Source organism: Anneissia japonica, unplaced genomic scaffold (assembly GCF_011630105.1).
Source record: "Anneissia japonica isolate Jap-2015-1 unplaced genomic scaffold, ASM1163010v1 scaffold2471_len1564793_cov202, whole genome shotgun sequence".
NCBI lineage: Eukaryota > Metazoa > Echinodermata > Crinoidea > Comatulida > Comatulidae > Anneissia > Anneissia japonica.
In genome coordinates, this window is record NW_022709610.1 from 1,117,523 (window position 1) to 1,134,580 (window position 17,058).

The 17,058-nt window shown below is 34.5% G+C and overlaps 1 protein-coding gene across 1 annotated transcript in view; it reads right to left on the bottom strand.

Moving 5' to 3' along the window:
- Positions 1–10,540, bottom strand: part of LOC117106817 — a 26,130-nt gene extending 15,590 nt beyond the window's left edge. Inside the window, exons 1-5 of the mRNA XM_033248279.1 lie at positions 10,212–10,540; positions 6,869–6,984; positions 3,781–4,043; positions 3,096–3,298; positions 2,548–2,847 (exon numbers count right to left, since the gene is read on the bottom strand). Coding sequence (XP_033104170.1) covers positions 2,548–2,847; positions 3,096–3,298; positions 3,781–4,043; positions 6,869–6,973 — 871 coding nt within the window. The 5' untranslated portion in view covers positions 6,974–6,984; positions 10,212–10,540. The remainder of the gene's footprint in view (positions 1–2,547; positions 2,848–3,095; positions 3,299–3,780; positions 4,044–6,868; positions 6,985–10,211) is intronic.
- Positions 10,541–17,058: the final 6,518 nt, after the last annotated feature.

Consider the following 17,058-nt stretch of genomic DNA (forward strand, 5'->3'; position numbering starts at 1 on the left):
ATATAAGAGTTTAAGATCATGATGTACAGTACAGTATTTTATTTGGCTTTTGTTGATAGCAGGCTTCGAGGGTTTTTTTCAGTGACAAGACCAACTACCATATCCCTTTCTAAATCCACGCCTTATATATTTGGTAGAAAGAGAAGGGTGGGTGAAAGTGTTTTTGAAATTTAACACGTAGATTCGATCCGCTACGCTGATTTCAAACCACCAATCACAATCGCTGATTTCATGGACGGGCCCTCGAGTCATGTCAATTGGGTTTATTTCCTATTAAATCTCAAGCCTCTAGCTACCTCCAACTTTGCATGTATTCTATATTTCAGCATTATTTGGTGATCCGCTACACTAGCGGATCTGTCTCTTATACACATCTAGATGTGTATAAGAGTTCAAACATATACTATATGCCAAAGATGTGCCGCGTGAAATTTAGTGGCAATCGGGAGTAGGGTGTCGACGTGAGGACCAATTTAAGGGATTTAAAGGCAAACACCACACCAAATATTTTTAAAACGAATCAACTGATCTGAATTAAAGTGTTGGAAAATTTTAAACAAGCTACAAGGAAGAAAATTCATATGTTTTGGTGACGATCCGTCATCTATATTTTTAACGTCCCAAACCTAAATATAAACCTATCAATGGATCTAAATGAGTGAAGAAATGATGAAATTGTGGTGACAATCCGGAGTAGGGTGTGGATGGAGGACCATTCAAAGGAAAAGGTCCCAGACCAGATATTTCAAAATCTGATCTACTGATCTAACTGAAAATGTAGGGTGTTGATACGAGGACCATTCTAAGAGAAATGTCCTGAGATTAGCAAAGATTATGAGTCTCCATATCACTTTCGCTATTACCATTGCATCTATATAGTTTGAGCCCCACAAACTTCGCGTTAGTTTTTATGTTTTGTTTTTTACTTGATATTTTTTGGCTTTTCCTGCGTTAGCTAAAATAGCCTTTGTTTTTGTTCTAATTAATTTTTATTCTAATTATTTTTTTATTATTCCTATGTTTATGCACATTGTTTTCCTGACCGGCAAGCTGATCACCTTTCTTGTTCTTCAAACATGACGTCATTCTACACATTTTGATTAATAATAGCAGTCATAGTTCGAATTTCCCTGACGTTGAGTTTTTTTGTTTGTTAAATTTTTCAATTTTCTTTAGTAGTTTTCGTGTGATTTTTACTTTGAATATCACTTCTCATTATGACGATGAGGAAAAGGCCTAAGATAAGATAAGGTAAACCTGGCGCAGCCCGTGTGGGTCGCGCTCAAGGGTGCAAAAGATTTCTTTTGGTTTATAGATGTTTTCAGCAACATTAAGATAGGTTACTCTGTCATTTCTGAGGCACCTTTCCGTCTTAAATGAAATTAATAAAAGGTCTGCTAGTGACCAACACTTACTACAAACTGCAAGCATAGCCTCTGATCCTATAACTCCCAAAAGTAACTATGGGAGCGATATCTTAACTGAAAATTTTGGCAAAATGGGAGCCGGCAATTTTTGTATTTTATTTTACACAACGAAAGCATAATATTGGTTAACTCTTCTAAAGTAATTTAATTACAAGGTTAACATAATAATAATAATAATAATAATAATAATAATAATAATTATATTAATAATAATAATGATGATGATAATGATAATGATGATGACAACGTCAACAACAATAAAAACAATAATAACAATAACAATAACAAAAATAACAATAATAATAATAATAATAATAATAACAATAATAATAATAATAATAATAATAACAATAACAATAATAATAGTAATAATAATAATAGTGATAATAGTAATAATAATAGTAGTAGCCTAGTACTAATAATAGTAATAATAATAAGAAATATAATATTAGTAATAATAATAATAATAATATTAGTAGTAATAATAATAATAATAGTAATAATAATAATAATATTAATTTAGTAGTGAAAACAATAACAACTAGAGCACACTCCGAGAGTGTATACCTCCGTCCACATCATAATTTTCCATTGTATAAAATTCTCAAGTAGGCCTATTTTCTCTTTAAAATTATGAAAACAAAATCTTAATCTCCGCTGCATACATACTGATGTCATGTTTTCGATAAAGCTAAAAATATATTATTTTTTAGGACTAAAATGATATAATGACAATAATTCATTAGCATAAACTTGAATATTAAAATAAAATCCTGCAAGGGTTAAGTGAAAATAACCTGTGTATTGGCTATGCATATCGACATATGCATTTGGCCCTTTTGTAAACCCACCGTGCCAACCCTGAGCCACCATGCCCAAATTTATGTAGTTTCTACGCATGCACTAGAATTTTGCGTTGTAAAAGCGAGCGATTTTGTGAAAACTTACTCAATCTATGAAACACATAAATTAAATATTACTGCCATGGGAGAGTATAAAAAAACCCCTCCTAGACGAGACAAGTTCCTCGTCCGTTCCCTGGTCACGACCCTGGAGCTCGATCTTTCAGTGACGATATGATAAATAATTGTACAATTACTTTAGTCTATACAAATCTTACCCTCTGATTCGACCTTAATGAGAAACTGAAGCGGAATCTTGCTAAGAGCGCCACTTTCCAAACGACCAGGAACACCTCGTCGGTGATCTTCAAGAGTGATTGGTACAGCATACCATCCCGGTTCCATTTGGGAAACAGGGAAGAAATAACGGCATTCATTTTCATCGACTGTGGCACCTGGGAAGGGATCTCCACACACGCGATGGTTAGAGCATCCTTTGTAATTACAAGCTTGTTTAGGACACTCGTTGTCTTTGTTTGTCCATCGGCACTTTACATCGTCATTATCGGGGTCTGTCACTTCATAAAAAATAGAATTGGGGTATGTATTATATTGCATCAGTATACTTAATGTATATCAAGCTAAAACCCTTAAAAGACAAAATATTTGAATTGCATATTTTCTTTGCAAGAAATTTCAATTGTCTTATCAATTAAAAAAAAATTACAGTTAAAAAGTCGGCAAATTAAAAAAAAAGTGTTTAAGATGGTATGTTTTTAACACTATGTTAAAAATAAATAATTTCTGGATTTGTTTTTATGTTTACCTGGAATTTGAACGGACACGTTCCCACATTCCTTTATGAAAGTGATCATTGCTGGATGAGTCGTGATTGGAGAGTTGTTGGTGATGTTCAAGTCAACGGTGGTGACCATTCTCCAAGCAAGGCCAGCAGTACCATAATTCTTCATATTATATATCCACTGGCTGCCGTAATTGAATTCACCCCGTCTATTAGACAGTTGGTACCTGTGCAAGATAAGATAATTATTCAATTAACCAACGATAATGTCATTCATGTAATTTAAATTTTAACCAATATGTTTTCCAAAGAGATAATAATAATAAATAATAATAATAATAATAACAACAACAACAACAAAAACAATAATAATAATAATAACAGTAATAAATAGAATGACTATGTGTGTTTGTACAACAGAACATAGGACTTTTCATCATTGATGTAATGAGAATTGGCTTTTAAATTGCAGCAAAAAAAGTATTTAAAAAAAAAATGAAAACCAAGTTCACAACTACCGCGAAGTTAGTGAGATTCGAACTATTGCTGCAATGCTAATAACGAGGTAGGCCTATTTGGAAACTCAACCATTGCACGCTATATGAGCCGACCTTGTATAGGCCAGTGCATTAAAATAATCTCTGTTGAAGTTAGTGGCAGAAAGTACCGGTAACAAATAAGAAAAATGTAAGGTTCGTTAGAAACTTACGAAAGTGTGAAGTGGCGTCTTCCTTCTTCCGGTGTATATATAAACCTGCCCACTCCTGTAATCCAATTTTCCTTCGCATCCCAATTTGTGCAGTTTAAGTATAAACTTTCTGGGTAGACAATATGATTTGTACACTCCATGCATATCAAATACCCTTCTCCATCTAAACGCAACTTCGACTCCGAACACTTGAATGGATATGTGCCATATTTTTTATCGTCTTTTCGCTCTCGCGCCCATGATAGCCTCCACTGAATGTCAACCTAGAATGAAATAGGTTGTAATAACTATAGTAGATCTAAAAAAAAACCTGGAAATCATTAAAACTTTAAAAAATTCATCTTGAACAAATTTATAATAATTGTATTTTTAGTGTACGCTTTTTAAAGAATGCAATCAAAGTTAAATGAAGGTATTCTAGTAAAACGAAAAATCAAGTATATACCGACTTACACTCCTGGGTGGAGAGAAGCAATGCAGATAAAGTACCTTTCCTAAGGACAAGTGAAATGCACAGCAAGGGATTGAAAACTAATATGGCCAAAAAACCTTCGTTTTTTTATGCCTCATTTCTGTGGAACGACTTACCATTCTCTGTCAAAAACTCGCTCCTTGGATTCATTTAAGCTCAATTTAAAAACTCATCTATTTCAATCCAAATTATGATTATTATGTTTATTATTATTATTATTATTATTATTATTATTATTATTATCATTATTATTATTATTATTATTATTATTATTATTATTATTATTATTATTATTATGTTTATTATTATGTATTATAATTATTATTATTACTGAGTAAGCTGCAGTGCTTGTAGATGAAAGCTACAGCGTAGACCTAAATCTCTAATAAGCAATTTGTAGAGCTGTACATAGTATACCAGAAAAATTATTATACGAAGGTTAGATTTAATGCTTGAAAAAATTTCCCGAGGGCGTTTATGAGTCCGATTTTAGCAGCACAAGTCCTTCCACAGTATGGACAAAAAATCTTGCACTGTGTTTATTTTTCATGTTGTGCTTTCGTTTTCTTCCTTCCCTTCTATTCTCATTTTTCTTTCTGTATTTCTATTCGAATGGCAGTAAACCATCACTGTTTTCCATATCTCTCTATTTCTGACCTTTTCATAATATTGTTGTATTAGCGGTACTCACAGAAGTGGTGCGTTTGACTTACCCATTGTTTTGTGCTGTTTTGACTGTAGACCTACTGTACTGTACTTCAATTTAAATATAAATTCTGCCATGTGTGCTTATGTAGTAACAACTCCTCGTTCAATATCTTGTAGATGCGTGTTAGTATAAAATGATTATTTTACGATATTTTAAACTATAAATAGATATAAAAGAATGCTCTTTATGATAAGACCTAAAAGGGTGGAACTACGATATAATATTCCATCATTAATTTGTGTAAGCGCGCCTGGGCGGTAAATAGTAACATATTTTTTTTCTTAAGGCAGGCTCAGGTCGACACGGAACTCAACTCAACTCAAATCAACTAAGACTCAACTCAACTCGTCGACATGAGCGCTCCGCGCAACTGAAAGGAACTGAACGCAACTGATCGAAACTGAAAGGAACTGACAGTCGCGCATATTGTCGACATGAGTCAAGTTGAGTTGAGTTGTGTTGAGTTCTTTTCAGTTGCCCTTGTTCAACTTTTTGCGGAACTGAAAGGAACTGAAAAAAGCGCGAAAAAATGCTGATTCGGAACTCAAAGGAACTGAAAACGTTGATCCTGATATTAATCGTAATCAAGATACATTAACTGAAAAAAGATATTATATTACAATGTTTTGTTAATGGCAGATTACTTTATTCTTTGTTTTAAAAAATATAGGCAATAGGCCAGATTTTTATTCTAACACAATAACAAATAGGCCTAGGCTAGGCCTAATAACAATAATAATAATAATAATAATAATAATAATAATAAAAATACAGCATATACATATTCTAGCTAGCCTAGGCTAGGCCTAGAGTGTAGAAAAAAGGCAGGCTTCCTATGCCATGCCTACTATACTAGCCAAGACTTGACAACTAACTGGCATGCAGATCTCACTTCCAAAATCCATTTTTACGAATTATAAAATTATAAATAATCCAGTAATTCGTGGGAGTGTGCATTGTTTTTGAAGTTAGTTTTGTACAAATTCTTTAACAGTAGAACATTTATCTAGGGCCTAGGCTTAGGCCTAGGTCAAGAAAAGCTAAATTCCTTTTTCAGAAAGTCCCTCTGCAGTGTATTATTAAATTATGAATTCTATCAAAAGTATGCTGCTGCATTCGCGTAATATTAAATTAATACATTTTTATAACATATTTGACTGCTGATTCATGTAAACATTGTCACGTATAAAATGCATTCGTGTATACTTGTTGTTTTTGTTTTTGTTTTTTCATATAGAAAAAGACCTTTCTTGTTTTAATTGTTCCACCAGATTTTGCATGAACCCATTTCAAATAGACCAATGTGCGATACACTTTTCTAAATAAAAATAAAAAGAGTAGATAAACTTCAAAAATAATTTTATTATTTTTAACCACACGTCTAATCTTACAAGCATTCAAACATTTATTTGCAGTTGATGAGATTTCGAAGAAAATGAAATATTTAAACACTCAATTCTGTCGACTAATCAAAGGCACCATTTGTTTCAGTTGCCGGTCGACATTTTCAAAACAAAAAAATAAAGTAGATACACTTTTAAAAATAATTACATATCTTAATAAAAACATTACAGACATTTTGCAGTTGATGGGATTTCGCGGGGAAAATGTTTTTAGCCAATAGTTCCTTTCAGTTGCCAGTCGACATGAGCCAAGTTCCTTTCAGTTCAGTTCAGTTCCTTTCAGTTGCTCAAAGTCGACATGAGTTCCGTTCCTTTCAGTTGCGTTCAGTTGCGCGGAGCGCTCATGTCGACGAGTTGAGTTGAGTTGAGTTGAGGTTGAGTTCCTTTCAGTTCCGTGTCGACCTGAGCCTACCTTTACTCAACGGAAGCCCTATATGATAGTATAAATAAATATCCTTACCTTACTCAACGGTAGCCCATGATATTATAAATAGATATCCTTACCTTACCGTCTTTAGTTGCCTTCCAACTGAAGGTTCCACCTCTATAATGCTCTGCACTGACAAATGCGACCACTAAAGCCATCAATAATAAACGTAAGCTATTCATTTTTCTTTCAACTGTTTTGAAAAGAAATAATAGTCAGTAATCCTAGATTGCATAATCATTACTATGTGTACACCATTCATTATCCTCCTAAGATCAAAATTGCGAAACCTAAGAAATTAGCTAAATTAACTTATTAGGCCCACTGGTATGATCATTTTCAAAAAAAATTTTTCAATTTAAAAATATCATATCAGCTTTAGATTTTTATACCATTTATTATCGTAATACGAAGCCCCTAAAGGAACATGGTTATGAGTGCGAAATCCAGAGAAACATACAAATTTGAATATGCACTACTCTACTTTACAAACATAACACAATATCCGCGTTTACTGGTAACAGACAAACTAATGGTTAATGGTTAATGGTTATTAATTTATAGAGCGCAAAATACAAAAAGTCTCTAAGCGCTATCAGGCAAGTGTAAAGATGGAACGGAAACCAAAACCACAAAATAAAAAAGAAGTGAAATTTGAATACCATGCCAGCACCCAAACCGAAGTATGGGGATACGCCCTGATCGCTGGCTAGGGTTCAATCTAATTGAACTACAGCCAGCACCTGTTGAGTCTCGGCCATCTCGGATTCGGGCGCCTCCTATCCTAGTTAAAGCTATAAAAGCTAGCTGGCATGGAAATAGAAAATATATATATATATATATATATAAATTAAAGGGATGAGAATAAGTGGGTCTTAAGTCGTTCTTTGAAAATGGTGACAGAAGGTGACTCACGAATAAATAAAGGTAACAAGTTCCACAACTTGGGCCCAGCAACCATAAACGATCGCTCCCCACAAGACTTTAACCGAAAGGATGGACAATAAAGATTGGTTTGAGTCAGTTGTTGACCGGAGGGAACGAGTGCAAGTTGCAGAACGAACCTTAATTAATTCTGAAATGTATTGTGGTGATAACTTGTGAATTGATTTGTAAACATATAAAAGTACTTTGAATTCAATACGCTGTTTCACTGGCAACCAATGAAGACGACGAAGGATAGGGGTGATGTGATGGAATTTAGGTGTCCCAGTGACAAGACGAGCAGTGACAAGACGTGCATGTGGTTAAGCATATTGAGCTATAAAATCGTAAATTTAAAATAAAATCTAAGCGTAAAGTCGATCGATTTGCGAATAAGTATGGAAATATAATATGGACCGAACCTATCATTTCGACACTCAGGAAAATTATCAAGTGAATGAATGTCTTTCGCAAATCTAGATACTTGTATAAAATTTTATTTCTCCCCAATCCCGGAAATACCAATCAGAAAAACAGATGCAAAGGATGCCAGGATCCAAACTTAGAGAAATGCCCTGACCACAGCACATTCACCTGAAGAAGACCACTGCGTGGTCGAAAGCTTGTGATTAAATAGATTTGTTAGTCTGAAAATTGCTGTTTGTCCTTCATTTACCGTTATCAAAAATAAAATGTTTGTTTCAGCCTAATCTTGCTATTTTTCAAGCCTAAACAATAAGGACTACAGTACGTCAAGTTGTCGCCAAGATATGAAAGCAGCACTACACTTGTCTTCGTATTTACAGTGTAAAATAATACAGTCTAAAATATATACATTCCGATCTACGGCGGCGGCTACAATGGTTAGAAAAATATTACACTATTTTGAGGGAACGAAATAATATTTTGATGGAAGATAAAAATCACAGAAAATAATACATCTAAGGCACATCTTTTAAACAAGTAAAATTGGATGTAAATGGGATTTATAAGTGCTGCCCCAAACTTTAAATATAATTATTGACTGACTGAATAAATGTTTTATAAAGCAAAAGTAAAATGTTACATGCAATGCCGCAGCCAGGATTTTCAAACAGTGTGGGACAATATCAGGGTGGACTACTATAATATCTGTATTGCCCATCGGCCAATCCTGGTACAGAAAAAAGTAAGTCCTCCGACGACATGTTGGACTGCCTAAGTGACGTACCAGTTTAGAAAAGTTTCTTTTGGCATTTGTTTAAATTATAGTTAAAAATAACGATTCTTGCAATACTCTCCATAATAAATTTAAATTTAACGTAGGATTTTTTTTCAAACCATCTAACCACTAGATGCGACTGTTTATGCAGTTTTCAAAAGCGCGAGTGAAGTTGCGTTGTTATAGTGACGTCCATCCTTAACAACGCAAATAACTTTGCTTGCAAGTAGATGATAATAATCATTACGTTAAATTCAAATTTATTAATAACAAGTTATGCAAGTATCGTTATTTTTTAACAGTAATTTAAACAAAGGCCAAAAGAAATTTGTCTAAAATGTACGTCATCACTTAGGCCCCCTAACATAGCGTCGGTGGCCTCGCAAAACCAGCCAATAAGCAATCCAGCTATTATAGTAGAGATCAGTGGGGTGGACCCACTTTACGCGTAAATTCAAATAATGTAGACCCATTTTCTTAAAAGTTGTCCCATTTGACGCAAAAATAGGAATAATCTGGACACCTTTTCTTAAAAATTTGAACCATTTTACGCAAAATATGAGTAATCTGGACGCATTTTACACAAAATATGAGAAATCTGGACCCATTAAAAAAATGTGGACCCATTCTTTGTGGACCTAATGGAAAAATTGTGTGGGACTGTCCCAACTGTCCCTATAGCTGGCTACAGCATTGGTTACATGGTACAACGTGTCTTAAGCTAAATAAAATTCCAGATTATTTCCTTATTCTATCTCGTAATTTATATGATTGTTCCAAGTAAGGTGTTTGTCAAGTTTTACACCAACATACTTCATTTACTTCATTATTTAAAGAATTTTTGTAAGAAATATCATTGAAGCTCAAGATATTTTTGGCTCTGTTACAAAAATTAATATAATTAAATAAAAATATTATAGTAGTATTGATTATCAATAAAATAAAATGGTAACGAAAGAGAACGAAATAATGACGGGTGAAATCTCCACAAAAGAGAAAAAATAAATGAATTATAATTTGTCTCATCTAAGGCTATTTCTATATAATGGTAATGGTAGGATATTTGTAGAGCGCCTTCCACAATAAGATCGTCACAAGGCGCTGACAGTATTCAGACCCGAAATCAGATTGGAAAATAAAAATTGGCAAACAACAAACCGTTAACACGAAAGGGAAGGGAAATGCGCACTCCCGATGAAATTTGATGAATATAAATGGTTGTTAGAAACAAAAGGGATCTAATAAAATATTTTTTATGCAATGATCTGGGAATACAAAATGGGTAATTAACTTACGTTTTGTTGTCAATTGAGTACAACTCGTCGTTTTTGAATAGGCCTATGTGTTTCTTGTTGAAGAAATAGTCACCCTCTTCTGTTGTTTCCTATGGACGTTTGAATACCAGTCTCTATTGCGGTGCTCTATATAAGTTCTCTGAAGGTAAGTCCCACGTGGTTACAGGTCCCCATTCGACAGCCTCCGGCTGTTTTTATGTTGATATCCTAAAGTTTATCGCGACAAGTGAGGGCGGAGTTATAAATGAGACTGCTTCCAAATATAGAACCTTAGAGAGTCGAGATGGCAACTCTTGGGTCACATTCAAAGACTGCACAAAAAAGTCAAGTCAAGCCATTAAATACTGTTTCGCGAAAACGAATTTAAGCATATACAAGTGAAGATCACGAAGAACGCTACCAATTATACAGGAATAAGCAGGGCAGTCAAGGCTGAGGAGTCTTGTGGCTAATTGGTTAAATGGCAGTAAAGTAAATTAAGTAGGCCTTAGTGATATTCATAATTATTGGGCATTATGGCCTTTTACTTTCATTTTTTTTGCGTATTTCATTTCAATTCACATTTTGTTTATGCTATTATCATTATTCGTTATGTTATTTGGATTCTATCCAACAATATCATATCAATTTCGAATCTAATGGCTAATTGGAGCATATTAATCACATTACCACTGCTGTCTGTTTTGTTACAGATTTATTTTTGTTATTAGAGGACCATTGTCCGCTAACTGGAAAAGTTTGCTCCTTTCAGAAACATATTCAATCTCATTCTATGCTAATTCAATTAACCAATCAATTTTGAGTGAACCTGTGGAAACGTCTGGAACTTTTCTAACAGTGTGCTGAAAATGTATTAGTTTTAACTTCCAAAGATATACTAAAAGTTTATGGTTTTGGCAAAAGTTTTTGCATATTTCTCTTTTTTTCTGATCGACATTTACCAGTAATGTTAGATGGTCAAGTTTCAAAGATACCAATGAGGGTATTCTCGAGTTTTCGTGCGACCACTGTTCAAATGTCCAGAATTTTTAACTTCCAAAGATATACTAAAATTTTATGGTTTTGCCGAAAATTTTCACATATTTCTCTTTTTTTTCTGATCGGCATTTACCAGTAATGTTAGAAGGTCAAGCTTCAAAGATTAAGCAGGTATTCTCAAGTTTCTTGCTTGGACCAATATTTATTAAAAATATTAATAACTTACCTGATTATTCGTCATATCTAAATCTAATATCTTACATCTGGTTGCACACAATAGACAACACTATGCGAACATTCTCAACTGTAACCTTGAAATCGTTTTGGACTTTGAGGTTATACATTCATTTTTTGTAAGCTGTCAATAAAAACTGTTCACATTTCTAGCTGTCAAATAAAAGGAAGATTATTATAATCTATATTATAATTAGGCTTATTTCACAGCCTTAAGACTGTTTTCCACTTGGCGAATTTATTCGCGCGAATGGAAAGCGGCGGCTTATGCACATGCGCATTCACATTTCTATCGGAGTATTTGCTAGCGAAAAAATGCGCAACCAATCAAAACTTTGATTCGCGTGAATAAATTCGCCTAGTGGAAAACCCGCTTTAAGCCGGGTACTCACTGCGCAAAGCGACGAGGAATGCACGTAACGGCGCGGAACCAACGGATCGCTTTTTTAATGAGGATCTATTCAGACTACCACTGACAATCAGCAGACGGCGTTACGTCGTCTATCGGTCGCCGGAAGCAGAGGTGGATTCGTCGTGCGACGGTCGTACGACGCAATGAGTGCCCGGCTTAAGATCACAAGCTGCAAAACCAAGGTCCTAAATAAACACCTAAAATTGTAAACCTATCGGTCTAAAAAACTGTAAAAACCACATACACAAACAGTAAATAATTCGCGTCTGCCCCAAGTTCCTCCAAAATTTTAAAACACACAGGACCTTGGCAATAAGTTACGACACGGAATTAAACTCTTGTTAAACTTTATTAACCACAACACATCACATTAACAATAAGTCCAGTTAACTATTGCTATATATACACTTAATGCTCTGTAACACATAATTAACTAGTACTGCCCATTAGCATTAATAAACTAAACAACGATTTCCAATAATATAATAGTATCCATAATAATAATGTTACCATTATCTTGTTAGTCACTAATTCATAGCAATGGTAATTAGCTAGTTGCGCTCATTATCAATAAACTACACATTGGTCTACAATAATATATACCGTAATAATATAATACATATACATACATACAAACATATATAATATATATACATCAACAATTTACAATCAACACTTTACGGCAATGCAATAATAATAATAGTAATAATAGGAATAAAACAATTATATGAATAATAAGAATTTTAAATACTCAGTGCTTTAACGTGGCTAACACGATCGCAGCACTTATAACGTGGCTAACACGATCGCAGCACTTAACGTGGCTAACACGAACACAGCTCTTACAACATGGCTAACACGAACTCAGCACTTCTAACGTGGCTAACACGAACTCGGCACTTCTGACGTGGCTAACACGAACTCAGCAAAACAATGGGTGTACAAAAAAAACCTCATAATAATAATTTAATAAGTTTAGCTCCCGAGATTCCCTGCATCAAGTGGTCAATCGGAAAGATGTGTACGTCTGTACTTCCAATCTCCCTCCCTTCTTCCGACCATCTTAGATCTACAATATAATACAATAATACATGACATAGCAAAGGTTACAATATACAATTTTATTATGTTTTGAGACTGAAGTTACATTATACATTGCACACAATCAAGGGCAAGTAGGCCTATAGTAAAAATCGATATAGTTGCAGTGTTGCACATTTAATTACTGAAGAACACCACAACAAGAAAACTCGCGGTCACGATCTTATGCCCGCCTCGTGTTGGTTTTGGGTCTGTTCAGTAACATCGTCACACCAGTACGTGAAACCAAGCCACAGTACCCGATATACCATACAACGCACGGAAATCTACGGCACAGCATACAAGACACAGGCATTACCCAGACAATGTCGTACACAGCCGTTCTGCTCAACAAAGCAAGGGAAAACAATTTCACCACAAAGCTTCATTCAAATACTCTTTGATTTGGTCCATTCTTATGTTGGGTCCACTTTTGAACTGTCCCACACTGTTTGAAATCCTGGCTACGGCATTGAACATGCCCACAAAAATTAAATAGCATTTCTTGAATCCGTCCAAAACATGGCATGTATGCATCATACTGATTAAATATGGGCATTCACATAGTGAATCTGTCCTGATATTTGGAATAGGAACCAGGTCTCGCATGATTTAAAGTTATTCATCATTCATTCAAACATTTAGATTCAGCTATAAAATAGCAGGGGGAGAATGCAGAGATGTCCGAAAGGGAGGAGGTGGGGAGGGGCGAAAGGGGGTCGAAAGTTGGACCGATCGAGACAACACTACCCCAGCGATTTTTTATTCTAGACGCGCGAAAATAACCTCTGAGGCGTTTTGGGCGATTACTTATTTTTTTTTCTTTCTTTTTTTCCTATCTTTATTTTCCAAAAAGGGGGGGGGGGGCCCCGGGGGGGGGGGGGCCACGGCCGGCCCGCACCTCTATATTCACCACTGGATAAAAAAAAGTGATACAATAATTATGATTGAATATTTTGAACTTTATTAGTTTATCTTTAGGAATAAATCATTGTCCACCATTGGAATACTGTAATAATTGGGATTGGGTTTCTAGATTACTTGCGGATGAAGAAGATGAATCGTAAAATTCATTTTACAATTCTGTGTTCTCCCCTGTATTTTTTACTGGCATTTTATATTAATGTTAATTTAATTCCAATAGTTTATTGCTGATCTATTTGAATCTTCTATACTGCTTTTTGATGTTTATTATTTGAGAACCACTTCATATTGCTTGCACTTTTGGTAATCCTCAAGAAATAAACATCTTGTTTGTATGTTTTGTCTTGTATTGCGTTGAATATTGAATGAAATGAATACTATATTAACGAAATTACAGACAAATGCTACTTGACGTATTCCGGAGCTGAGAGGACTGGATCAGTGGTGGCTCCAAAAATTTGCCAACAGGGATCCTACGTCCAACGGTTAACTCCCATATTTTCCATGAGCCACTAATGGGTTTGCAACCCCGGGGCTCAAATTTTATTAGATAATAGAAAAAAACCCCGCATTTTTGCGCTCGAACTTCCTTAGATACCCATTTATAATCCTGGGTGGAGAGAAGCAATGCCGATAAAGTGCCTTGCTAAAGGACCCACGTAAAAACTACTGCACCATAAAATAATAATAGGCCTCAGGCATACAATTTATAGAAATCCTGCAAAAATAACATTGTATATGCCTTTAAACTTATTCCCTTAAGAATTATAAATGTAATTTATCACAAGGCTCTGAATGTAAACATCATTAGGCCAAATTGCATCCTAGAATCCATGCGATCGCGAGAATTCAATGTTCTCGCATAGCAGATGATTTTATGTGACGTCATTACGTTCTACGTCCTACCGTCGCGACGCGTCGTCGTGCAATCGCTCCCTATTATTACTTCATTTAAAATTAATAAAATGCTAATTTAATAGTAGGGTAAAAAAACACAATAGGAAACGTCACATGAATTTACTGTAAACACCAAATTAGATCAGAGAAGGTGAAAACTAAACTGTAGGCCTATTGAAATACCATAATGAGAACTCCCAAAAGATGATTAACCGGTAATAGTCATTAAAATATGATATCCCTTCTGTTGCAGTGATTTTACCATTAGGCTATGATTGCTATAACAGATTTAAAAAAAAATCATAAAAATGCTTAAAACATGTTATACAGTATATTTTAAAAAAACCTTCGACAATCTAGACTGGTCATTTATGTTTAAAAGCTTGGAAAGCTTTACTCTTTTGGAAAATCATTAATAAGCATGTAACAACTTTCTATTGAGATTTATGAGCTCCTGTGTAACAAAATAATAATATTATAATAATGCATCACCTTTTCTGAAGTAAAGCAAGGTGTTCGACAGGGTGACCCCTATCGCCATATATATTTAGGAACAGGGGGTTCCCATGCACCCCAGGATATATTTTTTTAACTAAAATTTTTGTAATCCTTAAAGTGTCTTGTGAAAGAATTTTGATGTTCCCATACAAAAAAATGTCCTATGGTGTTGTTTGGTGGCCATTTTTGCGGCCATCTTGGATTTTCAACGAAAATCATTAATTTTTATAATTCATTGACTAAAAATCATATAAAATCAAATAAATCTCTAAATTTAATGTATATTCTACGCTCAAGCTCCACAAATGTACACCATATTCTGAAGTACTGGTGGTTAGTATTCGACCCTATTACTTGCCCAGGGAATTCTCGCATGTCATTAATGTTTTGGTATATATACCAGAAAAAAAAGTTCGAAAAGAATGCGATAAATGAGGTTGCTGAAATAATTCAGGACATTGAATGTTCGCATTCTGAAGCGTTAGTACTTATAAATGGCGACTTCAACAGGTGTAAACTCAAGAAAACAACGGTCACATATTATCAACATGTTACATGTAAAACTAGAGACAATGCGGTTCTTGATTTATGTTTTTCAAATGTGAAAGATGCCTATGCTTCGTCGCCACTTCTGAACTTGGGACACTCCGATCATAATTTGGTTTTACTTAGCCCTAGGTACCGTATACTTATAAAAACATGCGAACCAAAAATTATTAAAGTTCGCAAGTGGTCACCCGAAGCTGAAGAAGCCCTAATAACAGAGTTTGAAACAACCGATTAGAATATTTTTACTGATGAAGAAGATTTGAATGGTATCACAAACGCGTGCCAGTAAAAACAGTTAAAATTTATCCTAATAACAAACCTTGGATAACAAAATCCGTCAAATTACTTTTGTGTGAGAAACGGCAAGTATTTAAGTTGGGTGATACCAATCGTATGAAAAGACTGACTAGTGAGATTAAATATGAAATTAAGAAACAGAAGAATATATTTAAGAAAAATGTCGAACAAAACTTTAAGTCAAACAATATGAAAAAAGTCTGGCAGGGTATGAAACTCATGAGTGGCTACACAATGGTGGTAATATACCTACCCCAATTCCGAATGTAAAAGTGCAATATGTAAATGAGCTAAATGAATTTTATAATCGTTTTAATGGTTATGATTTTAAGGAAGAAATGAGATCCTTTTTTAACTCATGTTGGGTCACTGAAGATGACCCTAAATTCATTGTTAGTATTTTTGATGTTCATAATGAATTCATGAAACTCAATCCATCGAAGTCTGCTGGTCCAGACAAGATTCCACCACGAGTACTTAAGGTCTGCTCGCCTCATCTTGATGGTATTTTTACTTATATTTTTAATCTTTGTCTCTTAAATCATACATTCCCTGATCTCTGGAAACTTTCATGCATAATACCGGTACCCAGAAAACCGAAAATTACTTGTATGAATGATCTAAGGCCCGTTGCGTTTACCTCTGTTGTTATGAAAAGTTTGTAACGTATTATTTTAAGAATTATGGAACCCTGTGGAAAAGGTTTTAGATCCATTGCAATTCGCTTATCGATCGTCACGGAGTACAGGCGATGCTATACTCCATAAATTACACAGTCTATACTCCCATCTTGATAATACAAATAAAGGCCATTCTTCACGTATCATGTATTTTGACTTTTAGTCGGCATTCAATACTATACAGCCCCATGTTCTTGCGAGAAAAATGTTGGATATGCAGTTCCCCCGTCCAATTGTACGTTTAATTTTAAATTTTATTTGTGATAGGAAACAATTTGTAAAAATAAATGAAGTTGAA